General features: G+C 44.5%; 1 protein-coding gene across 5 annotated transcripts; it reads left to right on the plus strand.

The window, feature by feature from the left end:
- Positions 1-2,615: 2,615 nt before the first annotated feature.
- On the plus strand, positions 2,616-17,656 carry tes (testis derived transcript (3 LIM domains)). Of its 5 annotated transcripts, XR_003411453.2 has the most exons (9): positions 2,616-2,769; positions 4,567-4,652; positions 6,084-6,591; positions 7,224-7,637; positions 9,012-9,227; positions 9,398-9,556; positions 14,553-14,617; positions 15,702-16,513; positions 17,382-17,656. XR_003411453.2 is itself a non-coding variant. In XM_027022251.2 (8 exons), coding segments are annotated over exons 1-8 (1,476 nt in total). In that variant the 5' UTR covers positions 2,616-2,742; the 3' UTR covers positions 15,229-17,656. The 5 variants fall into 5 exon arrangements, 4 of the variants coding, with proteins under 4 accessions (XP_026878052.2, XP_026878050.2, XP_026878051.2 ...); XM_027022251.2 differs by having other exon boundaries at positions 15,228-17,656; XM_027022249.2 differs by having other exon boundaries at positions 15,702-17,656.
- Positions 17,657-27,260: the final 9,604 nt, after the last annotated feature.

The following is a 27,260-nucleotide window of genomic DNA, read 5'->3' on the forward strand; positions in this document are numbered from 1 at the left end:
TCATGCTGAAAAACCCCCCCAATTCTTTCCACACTCATTGTGCGCAATACAAATCTCGCGCCACAGCTCATTTTGCGCTTAAGCATCGCGTCTCCTGATGCAGAAATGAGCTATGCTCAAAAGTAGACGCTTTAACATTTCGCATATTTCATGTTTTACAGGATGTTGCTATTGCTCATGACGTCATGCATGTGCAGGAGGAAATTACAGTGATTGCACTTTACCATTCCTGTCTTTATTTTTTGCCTTTATATGAGATTGATCGGAAGATTGTCTTAGCTGACTGTATTTGGGGTGTCTTTGGTTAAGCCCAGAAACATTTCACAGTTTGTTGAAACCTAATGTGAATAATTTGATTCAATTCGATTTAATTTTATTTATAGAAACAGGCTGTCTCAAAGTGGATTTACTGGAATACAGATCTACATAACGAATCACTGCTCTGGGACAGTATGTAGCATTTCACATATATTCGGGGTGCTGAATGTTTAGATTCTGGAATGTTAATCTGTCATTGCAAAAACAGAATAGCATAGCATTTGCATCACTCTACCCGTGCATCATTCATTATTCATTTGCATTATGATTTGAAATAAGGAAAAAATTTGTTTCTAGAAAATTATTGGAAAAAGCTTTGTGATTAAACATTGTAAAGGCCAGAACCATAAACCACTGCAACAGTGATCTTCCTCAAGAGTCAAAGCTGGCATAGCTGGAGTCAGCAGGAGTTACTGGCTGAAGAACACAAGGCCTAATCTACTCACTTCAAGCTACTTGCCACCCAGAAAATCCTGGTGTTAAAAAGAGGTAATGGTCAGTAAAAATGTTTGGAGAACCAGAAACAGGCTAATTTAATCATTAGTGAAGGGTAGCATTGCTGAGTAATCAGCAGAGTGCTGAGCTTTGAGGTCTAAATCTCTTATGGTGGTGAGAAAGTCTTACCTGAGCATTCTGGATCATGATCTCCTAGTGGCTCTCCTTATTCCAGGACGTCCATGATCACCTGCACCTTTTCTAATATATAAACTGTGGATGTCATTATTTTGTTTCACCTATATACAGACTCTGTCAAGATCTTTATACTGACTGTGCTGCTGACTTCCATGCTCCTTTTTTGGCCATGAAATATGAATCGTTAGCATCAACAATATAAGGACGTGAGCTGTAGTTTGACAGTCTGTTTCAATTTCTTGACCTTTAAGTGTGCTTGAGCTTTTAGTGATCTCAAAATGAGCCATAAAACCTGGCTAGTATAAGAAAACATTATAAGAGATTTTTCAGGGAAAAAAAAACAATTACATAACCCACACCCCTCTTCTGAAGTCATTTGTAGTAGTGCCCTCCACTGGACTGGTATATTTCTGCACACTGATCATAGCTTTGAGCCAGAGTTTCCAAAGCAGACTAATAGGCTCTTCCCACACCTTGTATCTACTTTGGTCTATAATCAGAATGAGGTAAATGCAATCGCATTTTTCAATGTTTCTATATTTTGTTTACACACACCATAAAACCACTTATTCCAATAATGTGTAAGATGTTAAACTGGAGAAGGGAACTGCATTCCTGTACTGAAGATTTAATCCTGTATAACATCCTAACATATACAGTATATAATGATTTTTCATGCATGCATGTTAGCTTTCATTATTTGGTCAGACTGGACATGCTGTGCAAGTAGTGATGTTAAAAGGTGTTTCCCTGTGTTATCTAGTTCATGTGCAGTCCATAGTGTCTGATAAATTTGCTCTGTTTGTCTCATGCCCTGCCCTTGCAAGTCATCTTGATGGTCCAAGTTCAGGCAGGTTTGGTTAAAATTGTAAAGCCCAATAAACAGGACTAAAAGAGTCTGCCTTTTATTGAGTCAGTGAACAAAAGGTCAGGTCACTTACTGATATAGCTAGGAAACACCCAATGTTTAAAGTATTGGTGTTTAATCTTGTATAACTCATAGATAAGTGTGGGATGTGTGGGACAAACTGGGTAGTTTGATTAAATCCAAGCACAACCTGTCATTATTTAATCTCTGAAGAAAAGAGATTAGTAGACTGTACTCTAAACTAGAGAACAAAATACATCCAGATGTTTCACATAAAAGCTTGGCTGATACAAATGGTGTCCCCTCATAATGGTGGAGTTCTCAACTGTGACACTCTCCACACCCAGCTGAGTAAACCACAGCTTCCTGTATCTATTCAGCACGGACGTCTCTAAGTAAAGTGCCATATTCTATATGTACTGTACTGTATGAGTACAATATAATTATGTGTGCTTCATAAAAATAAATGGTAGCGTCTCTGTGCACTTTGGACTGTCACATACCTATATGTGAGTAAGTAGCAATCTGAACCAACATCACATTTGTTAAACATATAACACATGTAAATTAAATAAACATTTAATATAGAAAATTAAATAATTGTAATGATGTAATATCAGAAACAATTTTCCATGTGTTTCTGTACATTATAATTTCAATGAACCGTAATTCGAATGCTGAAGGACTGCCTTGGTTTTGATTGGTAGTTTAAACACCCAGGTCGGTTACAATTGGTTGCGAGTCGCACGTTGTGAAATAACGGAAGTGTCCGTGGGTAACAATGAATCGAGTAGAAGTGAAAAAGGGAGGGCGAAAGTGTGAGCTCACTGTCCCCTCTGTCCTGCCTTAGTGCGCCCGTTCCGCTAAACTGACCGGATCAGCAACAACCCCGTGTCTTTGTTCAGATTTACTAAAGGCCGACGATGGAAATCGAGAAGGAAGTGAAAAAAGTAAGTTTGTTTTTGTTTGTTCGTGATGGCTCGTAGTAATTTGCGTTACTTAAGGTAAGTTAGATGGCAACGCCCAAAAGGTATATGGCTATAGCTAGCTGGAGCGGATCTAACAGCGCTGTCGGATTATTATTAATACTAATATTAATAATAATAATAATAATAATAATATTGCACATGAGTATTAAAAGGAAATGTAACCAGAACCGAGTCTTAATCAATACAGGAAACCGCGGCTAACTTTGAAATAATGAGCACTGAGCATAATAAATAATCGCAAATGTTTGGTTTTTTTTTTTATGTGTGTTTCGGCTCTAATAGTTTAACAAATCCGTTCACATTATTGCTTTAGTCACAATAAATAACTGATATTACTGTGGGGGTCTAGCAGAGGTCACATGGCTAGCCAAGACAAAGCTACAATGCGTGCTGCTGTTTTACAAGGTTGCGCGCGTCTGTATGCAACTTGGATAGTTGCGTGATTGGGCAAGTGCCATAAAACATGTAAAAGAACATGGTCGGAAACTGTACATAACTACGAAACCGGGGTTTAAATATGCATCAGGGCCCTCACTGCTTTGGCCGAGGGGCAGGTGCCAGCCAAGCCTACTAACTCACTGACCCCTTCCCACTAGTGTCAGCCAGCTGTCTGCGAATCAATGGTCGTCCTTCACTTAATACAGAAAATTCCCAACCTCAGCCTTCTGAATAGTTCAGTAATTCTGTATTCACCTGGCTAACCCAGTTCTCCCGGGATTGTACTCCCCCCCCCCCCATATTTCTCTGTAATGAACCGAACTGTAATCCAATAAGTTGATTTACGTGTAATATAGACCAGGCCAAAACAAAAACTGTTTTTCACAAGTATGTCTCTCTATATCACTCTCCCATTGTGTGGCTAGTGGAAAATGATATTAGTTTTATGGTCCAGACTTGTAGTAACATATCAGTGTATTTGACTAAACAGAAAATCCTTGCCAAAGTCAGCTTGCTCTCATGGCTGTTGAGAGAATACGTTTGTGAAATATGATGTCATCAAGAAAGTGGAAACGAGTATATGAAGAGAGAAAGCATGAAGCTACCCATTCACAATGTGCAGCCCCCCCCCCCCCCCCCCCGACAGTCCATTGCATTGACAGGCTTGGCCATTTACCGCACGATGCCGCAGAACCCAGACACAGACGCCATGAGGGGCAAACGGAGCTTCTTCGCATGTATTCATAGAGACGCAGACATGATTTGAGCCTCCCTGCCTTGTTTACTCCAATGACTCATCCGTCAGTCCCACGGCAGGGTCACTCCTCCATGAGGAAACTGCAATGAGAGGAGGAAAGGACTTGTGTTGTGAGAGCAGAAGGAGAATGCTGGAAGCCTCCAGGCTTGCTGCATATCCTCAGATGCTTGGCCTTATATAGACATCTCCACACTGGGCGCTGCAGGAGTGATCAGGAAGCCGTCATGCGGGAAGATTTTGGAAGCGATCTGCTATTACGACAGCAGAACTGAAAATGGCTCAAACGTATCATCATCAAAGTATGGCAGTGAAGTTCATGTTTTGTCCAGCACAAGCGAACAGAGAGAGAGAGACACAGCCTGTGGAAATAAAATGTTAAAGCCTTCAGTATTCAGCAAACATTGAATATCTCTCTCCTCTTTATAAGCAGGCCTGAATCCCAGTGGGTCTTGCCTGAACTGTTGTGTGGGGGGGGGGGGGGGACCTGCTATAAAAATGAGATGTCCTTTAAAAACTGTGTGTATGTGCTGACTAGCTAGTGGTACCCTGTGCTTTGTTGGCAGATGACCCTGGGACATGAGATAGGAGCTGGAGCTGCCTGTCTGAAATGCAAGGAGAAGTGTGAAGGCTTTGAGCTCCACTTCTGGAGGTTTGTACAGATCTCCTTCTCCTCCTCCTCCTCCTTCTGTGTTTTTATACACCAGTGACTTTTGCTGCATTCTATGTCAGTCGCGTGTGCTTTGTTCTCACTAAACATTGATGTGTATTCAATCATTCTGTTACTTTCAGACATGTGTAGGGTTTGGATCACTTATTAATTGATATTGATATAGTTATTCTTCTTCCAATGTATGTCACTCTTTATTTTGGATGACATCTGAAGAGAAGCCTGATTCAGGCTTGGCCTGCAATAGGGGGCGTTTATGCCATTGGCTCTGCTTGGCTAGTTTTCCTGAAGGAGACACGGCAGGTGTCAGCGTGCCAGCTGTACCCTGCTTCATCTCCACAGCAGACGTTTTCAGAAGCCCTTCAGACTGGGGAGCTGGTGCAGGCATTGTGACATTCATGGCTCTGCAGAGTCACAGGAAATGACTTTATGTACAGCCTGTGTCCACAGCAGCAGCACTGTGCAGCTCAACCAGCGTTAGCTGCTTTGCTGCACCACCACCACCAGTCCTCCGTATTTAACTATAATTAAATAAGGGCCATAATAAAGTACGAAATGTCAAAAAGGGGCCACTCCTGTAAAAGGTCTCTCTTTCTCTGCTGCATTTAAAACTTCATGTTTCTGCCTATGTGTCCGTCAAATGGAAGAAGAGGATCTAGTCTTACTTTTTATCTTTTAAAGAGCCCACACAGGTGACGACCATTAATGCAGACAACACCTTGTTCGTGATCAAAGAAACAGCACATAATTAAGGGCTGCCAGACTGTCTCATGCTGCCTCTCTTAAATGGATTTTCAAATTGCAAAATATGCACCATGAGTCAACAGAGGCATAACTGAACCTCACTTTGTTTTTCTGGATTGAGTTCTGAGGAGCACATACATGCTGAAGAACTCTGTTTGGAGCACATTTTAAGCCCTGCCAGGGCTACCAAGGTATACGGCCATAGGAGTTCAGATCAGGTGCCATATCATGGGTTACCAGGGGCAGTTTGATTCAGCCACATGAGAGTCTTAATCCTTGCAACTGGTTTGTCATTTTATGTATCCCTAAGTAACTTTAATGCACATGTTTTTCTTGAGAATGATTTGGTATTTCTGTATTTAAAGCACATTGCTCCTCAGCTTTGGTTTTTCCCCTTTTGGCTCATGTTTTACATGCCCAGCAGTACAAACCTGTGATGTATTATTCCAGAGAAATCAGGTTTCACCAGAGTCCACTCTGTCCTGGCATGGATTTTTTTTGCAGGGTTTCTGGTTTATTTCCTTTGTATTTTATGGTTTGTATAAATAACAGATGGATGCTTATCTTATGCTGGTGAAATGGTGTGTAAAATTCCCCTGCAAGTGCAGTTAATTATGCAACAATACCACACGATCTCCTTCAACCTTTGGTCCTTTTTGCTTTTTCCAGAAAGATCTGCCGGAATTGTAAGTGTGGCATTGAGGACCACGATGTGCAGCTGCAGTCGGAGGAGAACCAGAAGGTGGGCCGCCTGTTTGAGGACACGAAGTACACGGGCCTCATAGCCAAGCTGAAGAGAGACGGGGTGCCCACCTATCGCGGCAACCAGGTCACCATATCCATTGCCACCCCTGCCGTTGGCACTGCCGTGCCTGTCCCAGCGGCTGTGACCGCGGCTGTGCTCGTGCCGGGCATTGCCGCCACCCCTGGTGCTCCCTCTGGACCTGCCCATGAACCACCTTCTGGACATGCCCACAGTCCGCCCTCTGCCACCGCCCACGGTGCTTCCTTTGTTCCGGCTCCAGGTGCACATTCTGGCCCCACCCCTGGTGCCCCCGCTGCCCACGCCCCTGGTGCTGGCACTGCCCCTGCCATCCCTGCTGTGATGCCCGCCAGAAAAGATGTGGTCAAAGCCATCACCTACGAGTGGGCTCCCCCTGGGGTTAACCCGAGCTTGGTAAGTGTCTCGGTATGGCAACCACTGGAGGGGCTATTTCACTTTTCAAATGTATTTTATGGTTTGTATAAATACACATTCGATGGGATGAGGTATATGTTTATAAATATGGCTGTTTGCTCCGTGGTTTTTGAAAATGTAACTTGTCCTGTAGAGGTCATTGTTTCACTTCATTTCTAATTGTTTTCTAGTGTCTGTACTGTGCCAAACTGGGCATTTATGCTGTCACATTTTCAAGCACGTGGGAGGAACTGGCTCTTTGTCCCTCGTTTCTCTCTCTCTCTCTCTCTCTCTCTCTCTCTCTCTCTCTCTCTCTCTCTCTCTCTCTCTCTCTCTCTCTCTCTCTCTCTCTCTCTCTCTCTCTCTCTCTCTCTCTCTCTCTCTCTGTCTCTCTGTCTCTCTGTCTCACTCTCTCTCTCTCTCTCTAACACTCTCTCTCTCTCACTCTCTCTCTCACTCTCTCTCACTCTCTCTCTCACTCTCTCTCTCTCTCACTCTCTCTCTCTCTCTCTCTAACACTCTCTCTCTCTCTCTCTCTCTCTCTCTCTCTCTCTCTCTCTCTCTCTCTCTCTCTCTCTCTCTCTCTCGGCCCCCTCAAGTCCTCTCCATAACAAGGCTTGCTCTTACCACAGGCTCTGCGCTACATGGAGCTACTCCCTCCGGAGCGCAGGCCTATAGCGGGCACGCAGGGGGCAGACTACCGCAAGAAACAGATGGCCAAACAGCTCCCAGAACACGACCAGGACCCGGAGCGTTGCCACGAGCTCTCGCCTGCCGAGGTCCAACAGATGGAGCAGTACGTGCGCAAGTACAAGGACGAGGCCCTGGGGGTCGGAGACCTGACCCTGCCGGAGGAGATGGCCGCAGCCGCCGGCCCTGCTGGGGTGAAGGGTCTTCAGAGTCCAGGCGCTGGAGCCAAGCCCGTGTCCGGAGCTCCGGGAGCCAGGACTGGGCCAGCGTCAGGAGACCAGGCTGTGGCAGCTGTAGGCAGGGCTGGAATGCCAGACGCACCGGGAGCTGGAAACAGCAGTCCTGCTGGTAGCTATGTAAGTGCCACACCCATAAGCTACAGCCAGAGATGGAGATGGCATAGAGACCTCTGATGGCATTGCTGAGTTGGAGGCATTTCAGAAGGGATCTGCATTAAAGTAGGCATTCTGCAAAAATAAGTCCTATTTAAAAAACCCTGGAGGGTTCAGAAATATTGTTACATTTAGGACATGAATGCATGAATACCACTCTTTGGACTAGTAGCAAGAAGATCTGAATAGAGGAGAGAGTTTGTAAAGTTGTCAGCTCATTAGAAGTGTTCACTGAGTTACCAGTTTAATAAGTACACCTACACTATAACTGTTGCTAGGCAATTTAACATGTACCATTTGGTTAAAACCAAATCACGTACAAAAAAAGGCCAATAAGGTTTTGGCACAATGTACACAGGGTGAAGGACTGCAGTGTGCTCAGATAAGTGGCTTGAGATGACAATAATATTGCCAAGAGTGGTGAATTACAACTTGCTTAAAAATGCATAGCAGTCTCATATAACTACACTACAACTACAGCTATAGAGTAGGTTGAAGTACCTTGAAGCACTAGTGCCTGATTTACTAAATTTATTTCAATTTCTTGCTTTAGCTGAATGATGATTTAATAAGCAATATTCAATGAAAATCTAAAATTATAATAGGTGATTCCATTGACAGTTATACCAAATATTCACATATACCTTGTCTCTTAATTTTGATATTTTAAGCATTCATAGGATAGCAATACCTAATTCCCACCACCAGATGGAGCCATCTAATGAGCTATTCTGCACGACATGTTGCTTGTAATGTTCAGATGGCACACGGTCCCTTCTCACAGATTTCCCTTTTAACTGTGAGTGACCTAGAATGAGTCACCCTCTCTGTGCTTCCTAGCTAACTGAATGAGCATTGTCCTTTAAGTGTAGGTGCTCCTAAATTGTTGCTCAGGCACCATATTAAGACCCATCATTTGTTCATTTGTGCTCTGGCTTATTTTAGCTGCCTAACCAAAAATACAATACAAGTAAGAGGCAAGTTAGGAATTTGGGAATCTCTGGCAGGGACATTTATTCTGTACAAACCCCATATTGCCGCCCCCCTCCATCATGGTTTCTTTAGCTAAAGGCAGAAGCACCCCCCCCCCCCCCCCCCGAAAAAGTTATACTCATTCTGTAGTCTGGCATACAACAAGCTTAGAGCAATGACTCTTCTGAAGGCCTGACACCATTTAGGGCTTGAGCTCTCTAACTGAGGACGATTCGTGGCATGTAAGTGTATTTGGTGGCCCTCTGCCTTCCATTGGAACTGATCTCTTCTCTTGTTCTGCGAGCCCTGTGCATGTGAGTGTCCTCGCCCTCCAGGCTGAGTGCCTGCCTGTTGTACCCCCTGCAGATGTGCCACCACTGCCAGCAGGAGATGAGGCGGGGCGAGCCGGCTGTCTACGCCGAGCGGGCCGGCTACGACAAACTGTGGCACCCCGCCTGCTTCGTGTGCTGCGCATGTAAGGAGCTGCTGGTGGACATGATCTACTTCTGGAAAAAGGGCCAGCTGTATTGTGGCCGTCACTATGGCGACAGCGAGAAGCCTCGCTGCGGAGGGTGCGATGAGGTGAGGGCATTTGGTTGTGGGGGAGAAAAGTTTTTGAAGTGGGTTTATAACAGATGTGCTTTGAGCTTTATGTAGTTTGATTGACCTTTGTAATGATCTCCTGAGTTTGTTGTCATACAAATTTTAATTTTGCTTTGTTGTGTGTGTGTGTGTGTGTGTGTGTGTGTTAGCTCATCTTCAGTAACGAGTACACTCAGGCTGAAGGGCAGAACTGGCATCTGAAGCACTTCTGCTGTTTTGACTGCGACTGCATTTTGGCGGGAGAAACCTACGTCATGGAGAAGGACAAGCCCATCTGCAAGCCCTGCTACATGAAGAACCATGCTGTGGTAAACAGAAACTCACACTCATGCTTGTTTCTTTTTCTCTCGCTCTTTTCCTGTCTGCATGTGTAGTCATGAGATCTAATATTTGACTAACAATTGTGCTGTGAAAAGCTCATTACCAAAATATTTCACTACCAAATGGCCCCAGTTTCCTTCCTTGAGGATTTCATCTGCCTCTGATCAGTGGTGGTGGGGAATAAATACTCATGCCATCTTTTACTGTTATGAAACAAACTTTTCTCTCTACTTCAGCACAACCCCTAAGCACAAGAGGCTAGGTGAGGGCTCAGCGTGCGCTACAGAAATCATTAGCAAAGGCATTTTTTACAACTTTGTGCTACCAGCAGGAATAGCGTGTGCCAAGCATCCATGTTGGCTCTGGAGCAGGTGATGAGGATTAGGAAAGTGCGAGTGACGTGATGATGAAAGGATGGAGAATAAGAGCGACACCCCCACGCAACACCATTCCTCCCCCCTCATTTGCCCATTTCAGTTGGCTTGTTTGTTTGGGAAGGGCCTAGATGGAAACACATGGCCTGAAATTAAATGTATTTCTGCCTCCGGGGCCAGAAGCATTTGGGAGCACCGGGGGTGGTGTTTGCTCAGATGATGGGTGATATGGCTTAAATGGGCGGAATGAGGAGAAGACGGATATATGAAATGAGATGTATGTTCCTAATGTGCGTGCATGTGTGTTCATGCATGCGTGCGTGTGTTTGTGTGTGCATGCCTCTGCAGCACTGCACAGCGTGTCAGGGTCCCATCGAGCCCGAGGCCCAGCGCGTGTCTTATGGGGAGCACCACTGGCACGCAGAGCCCAACTGCTTCCGCTGCTCCGGCTGCTCCAAGTGCCTGATGGGCCAGCGCTTCATGGCCCTGCAGGGCAAGCTGCTCTGCTCCGTCGAGTGCAAGAAGAAATTCATGACTTCATAAAGGACCCAGCACTGCGGTGCTGTGATTCACGGCCCAGAGCCCCAGAGTTTCAGAATACACTGTCATTAATAATAATAATAATAATAATAATATTAACTTTCATCTTTTAATAAGATCTTCCAGGGCAGTGTATTTTGCATACGGTGGCCTGGAGGTAATCAGCAGTACAGTAAAAGTCAGTCAGTCAGGGAAGAAGGTCCTCTGTAGTAATAGACCAGTCTCTGCCTATAGACTCTCTACTCCCATCCCATGTCCCAGCAGGTCACATGGGATGGACAGGTGGACTCTGTTCTGCTATGGCTGCCCTAGGACAGCTTAGCCCAGTATTAGAACCTCTAAAGCAGTGGTCCAGGTCCATATTTTCAGCTAAGCCATTTAGTATTCTTCTCATTTGAGTCTCTCTTTTGAGTGCTATTTTCCCCCTCTCTGATCACTGAAATTGCACTTTATTTAGTTTTCTCACTTCCCCTGATTCGTAACAAAATAAATAACTAAAAAAGTAAGGGTTGGTGTGCTTTTTTTTTTTATTAGATGAAACTGCGTTATCACATTACGAAGTGTTCTGGAATTCATATGCTCTATCGCGGTTGTGCAATTAATATTTTATTACTTGCAAAATATCTTCACAGATGCACTTTACAGTCGTATAAAGGACTATAATTAGTCCCTGCCCCGGCTCGGCAGGGTTCCGTGCGTCCTTGGGGTCGCTCGTGCTGCGGGGTAATACCTTAGCTATTCCGCCACTGAGAAGTATGTGGCCTAGCTGGCGTTCATGGAAAAAGGCGAGCGCGATGCAATGGGTTTTCACGCAACTGGAAACCTGCACAATTCCAGGAAGCCCGGTGGTTATGATGTGCTATTGTTGTTGTATTTTGTGTGTAATGGTAGCGAGTTTTAAGTTTGTGACGCCATTACCTCCGTGTGCTGCACTCCGAGGCTCGCCCCTGCTCAAGCCCTTTCAGCTCTCCCTACACTTGGGCGGTTTAACAGGAGGGAATTCTTTCCCTCGATGTCATCCTCCTCGGGCAAATTTGCATGGCGCTTTCCATGCCAAGCGTGGGGCTGGGGCTGGGGGGTTGTGTTACAGTGTGTGTGGCGTTTTAACTGAGTTTGAGCAAGGTTCGGGCTTCACCCAGTGACCCCTCTTCCCCTGATCCGTATCTGGCCTAAATGAGTCAACGATCCACGGTGCGCAGAAACAAAGACGGGAAGGTTCGCAAGGGCCTCGTCTCCTGTTTCCATTACAGATTTCCCCACTTTGGCATAGGGTGGAACGCAACCGGCTCGGTTGGTATTCGAGCCTAAACCGTGGTTCCGCCGAGCGAAGCCGGAGCCGTCGTCTGGGACTTAAACCAAGCTGATCACGAAGACCGTTTACAAGCGTATACAAGCTTCTCTTAAACTCTCCCAGCTGTGTCAGTTACGTGGATTGCGGTCAGACTGGCAGACCAGCTACGAACCGGTCCTAGTACTCGACTGATTTTATTGCTGTTTTCACTTAAAACGAATCGTTAACTGCTCCTTTTGTAGTGGTAATGGAAATAATATACACTTGTCCGAAACCATTTTGACAACACATGATATAATCGACTGCATTATCATTATGAAAGAAGCAGGTGGCTGTTAATTAAATGAAGGCGAAGGTTGTACTTATTTTAATTAAACTCTCTGCAGTGCCATTCAGTTTAAATAGACTTGTGAATTCGTCACACTACATTCTTCCTTTTACAAAAACCTGCCTTACCTGTCCATTGTTTTTGCCAAGTACAGTTAGTCCTGTAGGGGGTGCTCTTCCGCACCCATGAAGTAATTCGACTTATCTGCGTGTTTGTCCAGTTTTAGAACTTCATAGCAGGTCCACAGACACCTGCTAATTAAGAGAGACAGGAACAGCAAAACACCTGGCGCCTACTGAGAAATGCCAAAGAAATGTCAGCAGCAAGAGAGGGAGACAAAGAAAAGGATGGATACCACATATCCAGAGAGAGAGAGAGAGAGAGAGAGAGAAAAGGAAGGATACCACACATCTAGAGAGAGAGAGAGAGAGAGGGAGTGAGTGTGTGTGTGTGTGTGTGTGCTTGACACATGTAAGTGCACCGTCAGACTGACTAGGAGCCCATGGCGAAAGAGTTAGAGTGTTTGCTGTATTGCAAGACTGACTTTGCAACAGCACTTATACAAGTATTGAAACTTGGTAGGGAGTCTAATGGAATGCTGTGCAGCCTCCTTTTATCTTTCCAAAGCACCCTTCACCCCTCGGCTCTCTGTAAACTGAAAACAACCCTCTTGTCTCATGGAGTTCACGCGGTGATTATTCTGGAGTGGGAGTGACCCTGAGCTGAGTATTCCCCGTGGATGAATGATGGGGGGTTTTGGACATGATGTTCTCGCCTGTTTTCACCAGTGCCGAGCTGTCCTGATCTGAAACTGTGGTGCAGTGTTTGCCCCGGGCTGTTAGGGATGACTCATTCCGACCGGCTCTCGTCTCTATTGCCTGGACTTGCTCACTGATCATCCATGCAGAGACCTACAGGAAAAGCCTGGTTCTACTCATGGGGCTTCTTCTATTTGTTACCATAACCTGCATGATCACTTTTTCCATTGTTTTATGTTTGCCCCATCACTCTGACATCCACCCACCTATGTCTCTTTTGCGCCCCCCCCCCCCCCCCCCCCCCCCAGCCAAGCAGCTGTTTGATGAACCACACCCAGTCGGAGAAATACCTGTCTCTGTACGTGGTCTAGGAATCGAAGCTCATGTGTTATCCAGATTCCTCGCAAATGATGGGATAAGAATTGGAGTTTAAAAAGACTCTTGGCATTATCACTAGCAGGGAGAGCATGGAAAATAAAGATTTATTATGAAATATATTTATCTAGGCAATGGAAGAACATATATGCATAATGGATTATATGAGAATTCCATGGATATCAGTCAATAGAGTTAATAAAACATGTTTGTGATGTACTGTATTTTTTTTTTACACATTCTTTAGTGTTTTATGAGGTAGTGGCTCACACAGTGCTGCATGTAACTGCTGTTCTTACGTTAATCTATATATCAAATTCTGACAGTTGTGATAGGATAAACACTAACTAACATTACCTTTTGTGCCTTCTGGCATTTTAGGGATCTGGTAATGGCTGATGTAGTAGTCTGCAGCCCTGAGATGTATACGTGTCTCTCCTCACCTGAAGATACGATCTGTGATGAGCATGGCGATGAGTGAGAGGTCACCAGGCAGTGTGGGACAGCACACAGGGCATTGTGGGTAGTGATGTAGGAGGCCCTAAAACCAGGCCAGCACTGAGGAGCGATTGGAGGGTGTTCCCTGTGTCATAGCAACAGCCTCCGCTTATGCACGATCAGTCAGGGCTCCTCCCAGGTGTCGATCATGAAAACATCGTTTTTCAAGGCAGGTATATGATACTTTAAACGAAAACATATTTTAAATTATAATTGCTAAATTCTATCTTTAAATGATAAAATATACTTAAAAATACTATATTTAAACACTTCTGAGTCAATATAGGACAGTCTGGAGAGAGGTCATTATGAGATTTTACTAAAATATGAGTGCATAAGCAAGCTTTCTGCGCAGCTGCCTGATTGGTCCTGGTGTAATGTGTTTTTGCTAAGCGTTTTTCCTAGCATGTGGACAGCACTGTGAGTGCCCACAGGTCTCATCGCTATAAGCAGTCGCAGCCACTCTGCTCCCTCTGCCTGCTCTCCTAACTGTTTCCCTTTCCTGCCATTGTACAAAGCTCTGTTTCCCTCTGCACACGCTGGAACAAATCATTCACGTCCACTAGAGCACAAAGCTAACCGGCAAACAGATCCTGGCAAGAAATCGCCCGTGGTCAGACAGGCATGGAATTGTAGCGTGGGGTATGTATGCACTGGGATGTAATACACTACAGAGTGCAGTATTGTGATATGTAAATATGTAAAGTTCATTTGTTGTCATGATCTGTGGTGTTCCTGTTACAGTGCTTGTGCTGCTCTGTGCCTATTGGGCTTGATTTAGCCTGTCCTGAACATGTTGACTTCCTGTCGTCTGCTCAGGACTCGGGACAGAAAAGGGAAGGTACTCTCTTCAGCCCACAGCCTCGACCAGTGACCAGTAGATGGTAAGGAAACGCCCACCAAGCTGCGTGATGTTGCATGAATAAACGGATTCTCTCAGAGTCCAGCTCCCCTCCCCCATCATCTACCCCGTGTGCGTGTGGACTTCTGCCATTTGACTCACTTTGGCAAAGGACATTGACCCCTCATTGGAAGCAGATGTAAAAAATGTCCAAATTAAGAGAATATCCCATGGGAGAAAGGAAAATCTGAGGAGAAATGTCCCTTTATGTGTACCATACACTCGTCCTTTTCAAGTAAGAAAGCACCCATTGTGCACTTGAATGCAAAACACCTAACCTGTCCTACCGTGACATGTAAATAGATTTATATAATTTCCTCATTTTGATGACAAATACATAAATGACTTAAATTTGTGTAAACAGACCCAGAGCTGAGTGTTTGTCGCTCAGTGTGGTACAGTATTCATTATAATAACTAGCTGCATAAACTCCGCAGCCCCCTGGAGGGGAAAACGTTTATGACACCTTTAACTAACTGTTACATGAGTAAGCCCTTAACCCTAACCTTGCCCCACCGAACACGTGAAGCATTTGAAGTATAGCTTTAATAAGGTATTTAAAAACTGTATTAAAAAGTAGCACATTATACCAGACTGTCCACAGTTTGCTGGGTGTGCAGACAGAGGCCCTGCCGCTGTGCTGGCCAGCTGATGCGGAATGATTCATGGGCTAATGAATGTCCCAAGTCTGAGTCTTGGGCTGCCTTCTATGGTCATGGATTTCTCCTCTCGTGAAGTGGAGCTGGGATTTCAGGCGGCGCCGTCCCTGCGTAACAGGGAAGGGAGCTGTTTCTGGTTACAAGAGAGGTGAATAATGAGGGGTGTGGCATATACACACTAGTGCCTCTCGCACACTTTCATACACAACAGCATTTGTGATTGCAGGATTGACAAGATACAGAGTCTTTTAAATGTATGTATATGTGTGCAAGAGCTTTTCTACGTGTACGAAAGAGCGAGCAGAATATACACGCTGTACAGTAAAAGGCCATTAGGGCCACAGTATTTACATAACTTTCTTGTGCTGATAACCTTGGTCTCTGCTGTTGCTCTCCCCGAGCTTATAGGATCTGTTTCTCCACAGCGTGGGAGGAGGGAAATAGTGAGTCGGAGCTGTGCACCGCCTGAGCTATGAAATTCTCTGGAATGCCATGAGAGGGGATTCCGTTCAGGATGACCCTTCTCCCTCCTGCTACTGCCTCTCCCTACTGCTGGCTGACATCACCGTGGTATCACCTCACCACGAAGGACTGTGGGGGCGGAGGTCAGAGACTCCTGGCTCCGTGCTGGATGGCCATTTCTCACCACCCTTCTCCTTTTCCACTCCTCTATGTTTTCCTGGGAAGAAGAAGACGGAAAAAAAAATCCCATTTCACAAGAGAAAGCGAGTGTTGCACTGATGGCAAGCATGTGAACAAAACAGGGAGACCCCTATCTCTCTTTTTGCTGTGATAGGTTACAAAGGGATGGACTGGGTGTCTCAGTTGACCTTGTGTTGACCCTTTGACCCTACTCAGAAAGTAAAAGCCTAGTCAGGTGCAATGTTAGTTCTACGGCCGAGAGTTCAAATTCCTCTGCAATTCCTCTGCAGTGCTCCAGCAGTCAATAGTCCGGAATACCACACAATTGCTCTGTTCTTGCCAACTCTTAGCTGGGTCATCAGCAGGGTCACATATGCAGAACAGTGTGGCTAGCAACGTCCTCCAAATGCACCCGACTGCCCTGTGGTGCTGCGTGAGCAGAGCGGTAGGAAGGGTGGCCTCTCCCCCCTCATGACATGAAGGAAGCTCATGCTTAGCGAACCCTCACCTAGTGCTGCCCTGGTCATGGAGTTTTAGCACTTCAATACTGAGGCCTGAACACATCTACCAAATACTGTGTGAGTCTGTAATATTCAGGCTATGAATCCATTTAGGTAGTGAAACCTTAGTGAAACTCTAAGCCCTGAAGACCAGGATAATGGGAATGATTTGAGCATGCATTAAACACTAACTTTTTTTGGAATCCCTTTAGGCTGCATTTTAGGTTGTACAGATACAGGGACTATAGGTAATGTGTTTGATAGCCAACCTCCAGTCCATTTGTCACTGGTTAATTTCTGACTACAGGACTACTGCTGCGATGTTATTTTGGTAGAGGGAAATTCTCAGCACAGCAGCAATACTGACATGGTAGTGGCATGATGCTGAGATACTGAGACAGTGTGAGAATGTCAGGCAACACAGTGCTGCTGAAGTATTTACATATCACTGCTGGGTTTAGAGAGGCCTGCCAGCCACAACGGTCAACACCAGTTCTCTTGTCACCAGCTGACCAATGATGAGCCTGGAATGGCCTAACACACAAAATGTGCATGACAACAAATGTACCACTGTCTAACTTCACATCTGTGAGTTATTTCTGATAAGTAAATTGTTTCGAATTAGGTGAGTGGTGAATATACCACATCCAAACTCCACATTCGTCAGAACGTTTGTCTTTTAGAACATGACTAAATATACAATATAAGAGCCTACAGGCAATAGACATGCCAGAACAAAGAAGAGAATCCTCAACTCCACAACAAAAGCATGTGTGGGATTGCTCCCTGGTTTCTTGGAAAAGTAATTAAATGGATGCGATTATCTGATTGCTAGTGCAGCTTTCCAGGGCATGATCTGTGGGCATGGTTTTGTGATTATGGCTGGCTTGCTCCAGCTGACCTGCTCTGTGTTCCCGGGAACCTCACTCACATCTTGTGTCTGCAGAGCTGGTCCGTGCTTGCTGGAGGAATGTGTTTCTGGGAATGTAACCTCGGCGCTCGAGCCAGCACTGCTCCGACCAAGTCTCAAGAACAGCGAGATCCTCGTGCACACCTGCTGGACATGTGTCTGAGTTCTGTTGTCACCCTGCTGTGTTTTCAAAACTTGGTATTTATGTACTTAACTGGGCCTAATGGTTTGATAATGGAGAAGGCTGTTAAATAGAATTATGCAGGTTATTGGCAAGAACCTTGCATTAAACAAAATCCATGAAAAATCTTTCCAGGGTGTACTATGAAGTTACTGATGCATGCTTTGGCCACACATTACAAGAGCAACTGGGATGAGCTGTGCTCTTTTAAAACTAACTACTTTCTCAGATCAGAGAGCCAGGGTGTCCATTTTATCTAAGCACAAGAGTTCACTGAGGATCCATGGTGCTCTCTGTGTGTATAGCTTTCAGTTTGCCTCCACTCATGTTTAGGTCTCTGGCTTTGCTGTATTAAATACTATGAAGCTGTGCTATTTGGGTTTGTTGAATCGGTTAAGGCATACATATCCCAGAATACTTTGTTACATTTTTCCTCCCACTTTGGGAATGTACATCTCTGAAAACAGAATGCCAGCGTCTGTTCCATGGTAAAACGTACTGATAGCATTCTCTGTAATGTTTTCAAAGGACATGAACCAGGCAGATAAGTCAACTGTGCTGAATTTTTTTTTAATTCTGAGGTAATGCTATACAAGGCATGGATGTATCGAGAAAGGGTTCCACAGTCTCTCAGTCATCCTGCATCTCTCACTCCTTTTTCCCTTTACTTCACCTCTGACATACCCCACTGCAGCTGGAAATACGTACAGTGTTAACTGGCAGTTCCCTCTGAAGAATTATTTCAAAATACATTGTGTTGCTGTTTATTTATGCATTGATGCCTTTGACAGAAAGCTGAAACTGCATCATAGTTGAATCTTCCAATAGGACAGTGATCCAACGCATGCTTCCAAGTCCACATGAGAATGGCTCGCAGACTCAAGCTTTTGCAACAATCACCCCAGCCTTCTGAGAAGTCCCCTTTGTATTGTCCCACCTCATCCAGCCTTATGACAGACTTAAGAGAAGAAGTGCTGTTATCTTGAACAAGGGATATTACCCAGAACATTAAATACAGGTTTGCCAGCGACTGTGACGAGTGTTTTTGAGGAAAAATTGTTTTTACAAACATTTTTCTTGAGGTAATTGTACCTCCCTGTTAGATTAGATTTCATGTATATTTTTCATTTGAGATAACACTGATGAACAACTTAACACCACCTGTACCTAGACCAGAGAGCTCTGGGGAACACTGTATATAGTTTGGGTTTGTCAGAAAGGGGAAGGACTGTTGTTTGTTACTTGACTTACTTATGTCTTTCCTCAATACATTCCCCTTTAGTAAGCCCAGCCAGTGCGAGACATGACACTCTGTGTGATTGAGAAAACCTGTTTCACCTCATCTGTCAGTGAACAGTAATCACCCTGGACTGTTAACATTTCTCTCATTCTAAAAGCATGAGAGCATGAATAAAGAACATACCCCATACCACTATTATCATTCTGGAACATGAATTAAAGGACAATTAATTGTGGAATTTGTTTCGCCAGCACAGCTTTTGGTATTGCTTTTGGGCCAGCCTCTGCTCTCCGAATGTCAAACTGTGCCATCCATGATTATTCTGGTGTCATATGGCAGATTCCAGGCCGGACTGTGAATCTGTTAACTGGAAAGAACAGTCTCTACCTCTAGGCGTCAGCTGTGGTTTGTGTGCGTTTCTGTGGCAACGATTTGGTAACAGCATTGCAGCAGAATAAGAAACCTCTGTGGAAGCTGTTTCGCTGTGAGCAGAGAGAAATGGTTCTCTTGGGGTTTATATTTCCAAAATCTGTCAACATGCTGTTGCACAATAATGGTGGAATGATATGGAATTCTGATGACTTGATCTTACTTATTTCTAAATGACCTTCTTCAGATTACTTTCCAGTCACCATTACTACATTATTCAGCTACACCAGTAACCACTACTTTGAAATGAATTGTGTTCTGCCAACTATGCTCTGTCAAACGCCCATTCAAATCTACTACCCAATTAGACAGCAGGTGCTTGGCTAGCAGAAGGTAATAGATTTCCTCCCCCTTGTCTGAGCAGGCTCTGAGCGTGCTCTATCATATATAAGATGTTGACAAACCTCAGCAAGGCAGAGCCCTTATCCTGCCTATACTGCTAACCTGTGGCTGTTTGCTGATTTGAGTGAATCCCTGGCTGAGCAAATTGAGCCTTCCCTAGTAGAGTTAGCCAGAGGTAGAGGCCGGGCTCTTTCCCACATGCTTGCTGCCACGGCTCCTGCAGAGGGCCTGTGGAAGCAGCCTGGCCCTGCGGCTCACACTCGCCTCATTCACTGCTTGTCTGGAAAATTCCTCTCCCGAACGCCTCTGCTTTTTGGAGGGATGGGTGTGTATCCATGTGAACCTGCAAACACACACATACACACACACACATACATACATACTCATATACCCTCACATAAAGACACAAAGCGCCCTCACACACAGACCATACCCACTATGGACAAGTATATAGATGGTAGGGCAGTGCCTTGGAATGTTGTTGTGCATCTTTCCATAATGAAAAACTTTGATGCTGTGGACAGAGAGATATTTGTCCCGAGTGTGCTCCTGTAATATTGTTTATTTTATTAAAAATAAATGATTTGTGGACGGTGACATGACATGAGACAGTAATGCTAACATTGGACAAAATGTAGTTACTGGGTTGTAGAAAGCATAATCGGAGTGTATGTACTATGAATGTGCGAATAAAATACATTCACTGTTTCCAGGAAAACGTCAGCTTTAAACTTTCCCAATCGTTTTGTCTCTACAGTTTGGTCGGGCCTGGCCATTGTTCATGCAGACACATCAATAGCTAAGTCCTCTCTCTGTCCAAGAGTTTGCTGTCCTTCCATGTCATAAATTTTAAGAGCTCACAATGAGCTCCAAGGAGTGCAAGCAGACACGGCATGGTATTTGGTATCTTTGCTACTGCCCTCAGCAGTCACTTAGAGAGCTGCTACTGCACAATTATAAGACTCAGCAAGCTAAACACACATCTCTGTTTTCTTATGCCATTGTGTTATCTCACTGTGTACAACAGGATTGGTGTGCGTGTGTGTGTGTGTGTGAGTGTGTTTGTGTAGTCTGAGAAGGAGAAGAAAAATACAGAGAAATATTTTTAAAGCCATATACAACACTTTTTAAACATCTTCCAGATGTAATAGGCAGATGCTTGCTTTCGAAACAAGGTTTGATTCATATCACCACACCCTTGTGAAGCCTACTATATTTTTTTTTTTTATGTTTTGTACTGACATTCCACAGATTCCATCAGACTATCCCCTTTTAGAAATAAACAGCATCAGTCACTGTAGAAAAAGAATTAAAGGTTTTAGGAAATCATTAGAATAGAGAAGAGTTTCCTCTGTATGGAATAACAGATATTGGAAGTATGGAAATTGGATAAGATACACAGAGAAGTACTTCTTGATTATATGCCCACAAACAAGTATGCACACATATATGCACACACACATGCACATGTTGGATTTGGTGGAAATCAGGGAACAGTCCCCTTAGAAAACCTCAAATGCTGATCTGGATTTGATGCTGGGTTTTGATGTGAGATCATTTAAGCAGGAGCTGGAACTGCCTTGCTGTTTCTAATGGGCAGAGCTGGAATCCAGGAAAAAAACACTGCAGTGATGGAAAATCCTAAACAAGTTATTGCTTACTTATCCACTGACTTCACTTTTGTACCCATTCATTCAAAATGCACAGATTACTTTCTTTAAAAAACTTCCTAAACAAAATTCACAACAAAATCAAGCCTCTTAAATGCAGGTGTCAAAGAAAACGAGCCAGATTCCTGGAAGCTGGGAATCTTTGCTTCCCTTCTGCGTCCTTTTCTTTGCTTCTTGCCCCATGTGCGGTGCCAGCTCTGACCCCCTGCACTGCCTCTGATTTACCACCTTCCCTCCCATCTCCACAAAGTGCCCGCTGCCGAAGCTTAATGGGCCACCATATCTTCTGTTGCGCCTTGTTGAAACGTTTCTCAGCCGTTTCGTCATCTCGTCTCCCTCTCTTGATAAGCCCATACACACTTAAGTGTTACAGGGTGCCAGGACCGGCTGTGCACTTCAGTAGCCGTCAGCCACGGTTATGATTTGCCGGCCAGCCTCTCTCCGAGGGATAGTTTTAACGTCGTCTGTTCAAAAACTCATGCCGTCATTTCCTTGAGCTACCATGGACCGCACAGGAACACAATGTGAGCCAGAGGATGAGGGCGTGTCCCCATGGGGACAGAAGAGCAGAGATTTATGTTCTTAATTCCAGTTGTGCGGTGGACTTCCATGTTCAGGAGGAGGAATTACACCACGATAGAAGAAACAAGAAAAGCCAAGCATTACCCCCCCACACACACTCCCTCCTCCAGGCTACTCCTCTACAGCCCCACACAACCCGATCCATCCAGTTCACACAGAAAAGCAGGGATGTCCTCAGATAATTTTAGCTCACTGACATCACTTTATAATAATGCCCAACATCTGTTTCTCCTTTCCCTTCCAGCAGACACAATTGGCCGTATCACAGTGAGCCCTTTGTCTCCGAGATCAAACATACAGCATGCGTGTTTCTGGGGGAGTGCACTACAGCAGGAGTCAGCTACAGGCCTACGCATGTGCTAGGAATTCTGCCCAGGGAATTTCAGAATTGCTCCACTAAGAGGCTGCTAACTACCCTTAAGACGTAATATCTGGCTAAATACCCTAAATCATCACTTCTGGAGGTTACCAGCATTATAGATTATCATAGCTGTTATGGGGAGTGTTCAAAAAGTTAGATGTATCATCTTATGGTAATGTTGCTTTCAGTAAACCAGAACCAATGCGGCTCCTGGGGCTTCGTAAGAACCATGTGCCAGGCACTTCTTCCAGTGTCCCTTCTTGCAGTTACCATGGGTCAATAACTGAATCAGATACACATGTAGATGAGTCTGTTACCACTGTGTGAATTGGGGTGTGTGCAAAAGTTAGTTCCCTAGTACTTCTGAATGCTGCAGAGCAATGACTGAGATCAAGTCATTCTCAACACTGCGCTACCATGTTTAGACCATGGTGTCTTAGCATTTGACAAGTGCAGGAGTGTGCATCAGGATCCAGAATGCTGCAGAAGACTTGCATAATGTCAGCAGGCCATTAAACTGTACACTACACATCAGAGAGGATCTCCCTCTCCCCGAGAGCTCACATTCATCAGTTTGAATATCCTGCCTGAAAATACCAGAAGGCAAGAGTGGGTTATCCCAGCACTGCGTTATGGGCTGAGCTGGTGTTGCCACAGAAACTCTGAAACTCTGGTCTGTCCATAGGAAGGGACAGCCAGAACTGTGTGTTTGGAGAAGGAGGGAGTTTGAAGTTGTGGGAGTTTTTGTTGTAGTGTTCCTGTAAGCTAAACACTCTCTGCTCTCTGTCTCTTGTTCTTCTCTTTACTCATTCACAAACCCTCTCTCACATACTCTTCTTACTCATGTCTCTCACTCTTGCTTAATGTTATATGAATTGTGTCACTGTATAGGTTTGTGTGACTATATACAAGTTTCATATCCAGTGTAGACATTTGTAAGAAGTTCAGGCAGATCTCCAAGAAATGTCTACCGTCAAGCCTTCTCTGTTAGTCAAAGAGCATGGCTTACAACATGAAAGCAAACCATACCCCTTCCTGTGGTCAGGGTCAACAATGTATTGTGTTTACTGATTCCTGCTATTCAAACACTGGCCATCATCCACCTACATCGTCATATCTCCACACTTCCCTTCCCATGTGAGTGTTTGTTGACACTGGGAGACATTTTTGCCTGTCCTTTTCACTCACTCCTTCCGCTGTACCATGCACTTCGCTAAAGTTTCCTCTCCTCTCTTTTATGGGAGGTTTGACTGTGCAAGTTCCTGCTATTCTACTCTGCTCTCTAATAAACAGTCCAGAGAAAGAGCATCTCCCATTTGCCCCATTTGTGGCTGAAGGGAACTTTGTTTTTCGAGGCAAGAATGACTCACTCGCCCCAAACATGGGGGGAAAAATGGCCCCAACATTTTCCCTTGATGGTGTGTGCTATGCTGACTGTGGGACATTGAGAAAGACAGTGTATACATGGGCATTCTGGGTCTAGATGTTATTACATATAGGTGCCTGGAAGTAATTGTCAGGAATGTGTATCTCTAAAAGCCTGTGACTGGTGCTAATGGGTGCGAAACTTAGATAAGAGAGATATCCCGAGGGTGAGACCCCAGGTGATAAAAGAGACACTGTCTACTTCATTCTGATTCAGCCTGGAGTGTGTTTGTGTGTGTTTTATTGTATCTAGGCAAAGGCGGCCCTTGAGTTTCCATCATTCGGCTTGGAGCAGTACTTTCCTGAACACCGGCCAGGAAAATGTGTGCTGGCTTGGCAGCGGGGCTGTGGGAAGACCATGGGGCAAAGCACTGGGGGACTTCTGAGGCACAGGACTTTATATAGCCACATGGGCCCTTGGGACACCTTCTTTTGTTTAAGTGGAACGAGGGAGCCTCTATACCAGAACCCATACAGTGGAAGTTAAAAGAAGTTACAAAGAAAATGCTAGTAGTAAAAAAAAGAAAAAAAAAAAAAAGAAAACAGAGTGTGAAATGAATTCGCCACTGAAAGATGAGAGGATATGATTTGTCACTGATCAGTTGTACCACTGTTGTGGGCTCCTGTTTCTCTGGCATGCATATATTGTCCATAAGTTCAGTGGTCCAGAGATGGAAAGGTGAATAGGTGTTGTTGTTGTTTGGAGGTCTGGGCTTGGCTGGATGTGCGGAATGTTTCATTTCCATGTGTTCGTCCCCTGGGATCGAGCGGCTGGAAGCTGGAGATAAGACCTTAATTTGTGTTCGGCTGCATAAAGAGAACACATGGTATTTCCCGGCCTTTATTAATTAGCGACCTTGTTCAGAATCTGGTTCAGGAGTTTGGCCAGGCTCACTGGCCCCTCCTTTCATTCCCTCTCTTATCTACCCTGCATAGCTTCCTGGAGTTGAAGACGAGCACTCACCAAGGCCTATCTGCTCACACGGTGGAGACGGATGGCAGGAGAGAGAGAAGGATCATGAGCTCTTAAACTGATGTTGGTTTCATGTTGCATCAGAGATATAAGTGGAAAGTGCACTGCGACTGGTGTTCTGTTTGCTTCGATAACCAAAGCATACATGGACATTAGACTGGGAGGGAGAGCAGCTCTATAGTAGCATCCTACTTATGGCAGGAAATGATCATTAGAGAGAAGAAATGCTGTCTTCTCCCCTTAACGGCAAACAAAGTGCTCTTACATAGCAATGATCTTTCGCAACGTGGCACATCAAGAGCAAAAGCAGTCAGTGCTTCAAACCTGTTGATAGTATGACAGCTGACAGATATAGAGACCAGCACTTAATCATATGGTCCTAAGGACTGCTCATGCTGTCCTTGGTTTCCAAAGCATTTATTCAACATCAAATCACAGTGTTCTCCCAACTTTGGTCTTGCACATGCCACACTTCAAAATGTTTACAGTAACAATAGCCTGACCCACAGTGCACAATGCTAAAAACAAATGCAAATTGTCTGCAGGTCAGGTTTTGCTCCTTACAGACTGTAATTCAAACTCAGAAGCACCATGGCTGATTGTTGTTATAATACTATCTAGCAAAGTCCATCATCCCAACTCAGTAAATACCTGAAAAGTTACCTCCTTCTTAACCCATCTGAGAAATGATCCGTCTCCATCTCTCTCTTTCAACTCCAACGCTGTGCTAAGATCATGTCCACATTATTGTGCCTATGAGTAAAATCGACCATGCTCCTGTGCTCTTGCAAAGCAATGGACCTATGTCTCGAACAGTGCATAATCTTTAACTAATGTACACAGGCATCACTCAGAGGTCAGTAAGGAGACACAAAGCTGTGCCATGCTTTAAACAGATGCTATGTTTTGGCTGCCATAGCAACTCTATATTTGACCCCTCCCTGTTTTTTTTTTTTCTTTCTCTCTCTCTTTCCCTGCTGAATGGACCGTTCAGGCACCCCATGGTTGGAGCAGGGCTGTACTCCAGCCAATGGCAGCAGGGCTGTACACCAGCCAATGACTGCACAGATCACACAGGCATGTAAAGGCCCAGCCCACCTCTGCTGCATGGCAATTCAGCAAGGACCAAATGAACAGCAGTCGAATGGACAAACTGAGTTACATTTCTCTATTTTCCACTCTAGCTGATCACTTTTGGTTGGGCTTATGTAGTTTAATGAGGTTTAAGGTTCCATGATTCAAACAATCTTAATGTGGAAGGAAAGCTGAGCATTTCCATCTTGCTGGGTTCGTGTGGCTCCCCAAATCTCCTTAAATGGTTTTGGGAGAACCAAAACAACCAGTCTCACAGTTAATATGGAAACAGTGTTTCCATCAAAAGGGGAAAAATGGATTCCATGCACTCACTGTTTAGAATTCCACGGCTGAAAGTCCCTGTAGAGGTTCTTTTCTTGCTCTCTGGATCTAAGATCAAGCTTAACTGAGGAGCAGAACAGACATATGGCTAAAAATAGGCTATAGCTAAAAATACATGGATCCTCCCCACCCAAATACTCACACCATGTGCAGTTCATCGAATGTAGCTGACATGTAGTAGACCCTGTGGCGAGGCTACTCTGGCAGAGGGTCTAAAAGTGATTTTACAGATATGTTTGGCCACTTTATTTGTCTTTGTCATAAGGGATATAACACATGAACAAAAGGCCCAAAGAAATCGAGATTTGGCAGTCAGGTTAAGAGCAAATGCCTCTGTAATCTGAACATTCGATGTGGCTTGTCTCATTACACTGAATGATTTCAATGTTTGTATAGCTTTAATAGGATTGAAACTTGGTACATGTTCTTGCTTGTCAGTTTGCTAACAGATGGAAGATATGAATCTGTAATTATAAGATAACTCTTGATTAGCTTATACATTTACATTTACATTTACAGCATTTACGGCTCTTATCCAGAGCGACTTACAAAAGTGCTTTGTCCTTTACTCATAGAATATATCCTAGTGCAGTACAGTAGGTTAGAGTCCAACATACCAATGAACTAGAATACTGTAGAATACAGGGATGAATGCTGATACCTAGAAGTACAAAATACATGAGGTCTATCTTAAACAATGATAAGTGCAATAAACAAGAAGTGCTAGAGTTTGTTAAACAGCATAATAAACAATACCCTACAATAAGTATTAATTTAGTCATGGAATATGGAAGCAGGGTCAGTTGTCCTTTAAATATTCTGCAAATAGATCAGTCTGCGTTTGAAGACTGCAAGAGACTCTGCTGTTCGGACAGCAAGTGGGAGTTCATTCCACCATCTTGGAGCCAGGACAGAAAATAGTCTCGATGCTTGTCGTCCATGAAACCTGAAGGAAGGTATTTCAAGCCGAGTCGTACTTAAGGTTCGAAGTACTCGAGGTACGGATCAGTCTTTGACCATTGACCTTATATATGAAGGGGCCAAGTATGAAGCCATTTTTGGCTTTGTAGGCAAGCATCAAGATTTTAAATCTGATGCATGCAGCTACTGGGAGCCAATGAAGGGAGCATAGGAGTGGTGTAACGTGTGAACTTCGGAAGATTGAAGACCAGTCGTGCTGCTGCATTCTGGACAAGTTGTAGACGTTTGATGGCTCTTAGAGGAAGACCAGCAAGCAGCAAATTGCAGTAGTCTAGTTTCGAGATCACAAGAGACTGCACAAGCACCTGGGCAGCT

This window comes from Electrophorus electricus, chromosome 12 (genome assembly GCF_013358815.1).
Source record: "Electrophorus electricus isolate fEleEle1 chromosome 12, fEleEle1.pri, whole genome shotgun sequence".
NCBI lineage: Eukaryota > Metazoa > Chordata > Actinopteri > Gymnotiformes > Gymnotidae > Electrophorus > Electrophorus electricus.

Coding starts and splice junctions, on each gene's coding strand:
- tes (XM_027022248.2), top strand. CDS start 2,743: ATGGAAATCGAGAAGGAAGTGAAAAAA. Junction 2,770..4,566: donor TCGAGAAGGAAGTGAAAAAA/GTAAGTTTGTTT, acceptor CTTTGTTGGCAG/ATGACCCTGGGACATGAGAT. Junction 9,557..10,291: donor ACATGAAGAACCATGCTGTG/GTAAACAGAAAC, acceptor ATGCCTCTGCAG/CACTGCACAGCGTGTCAGGG.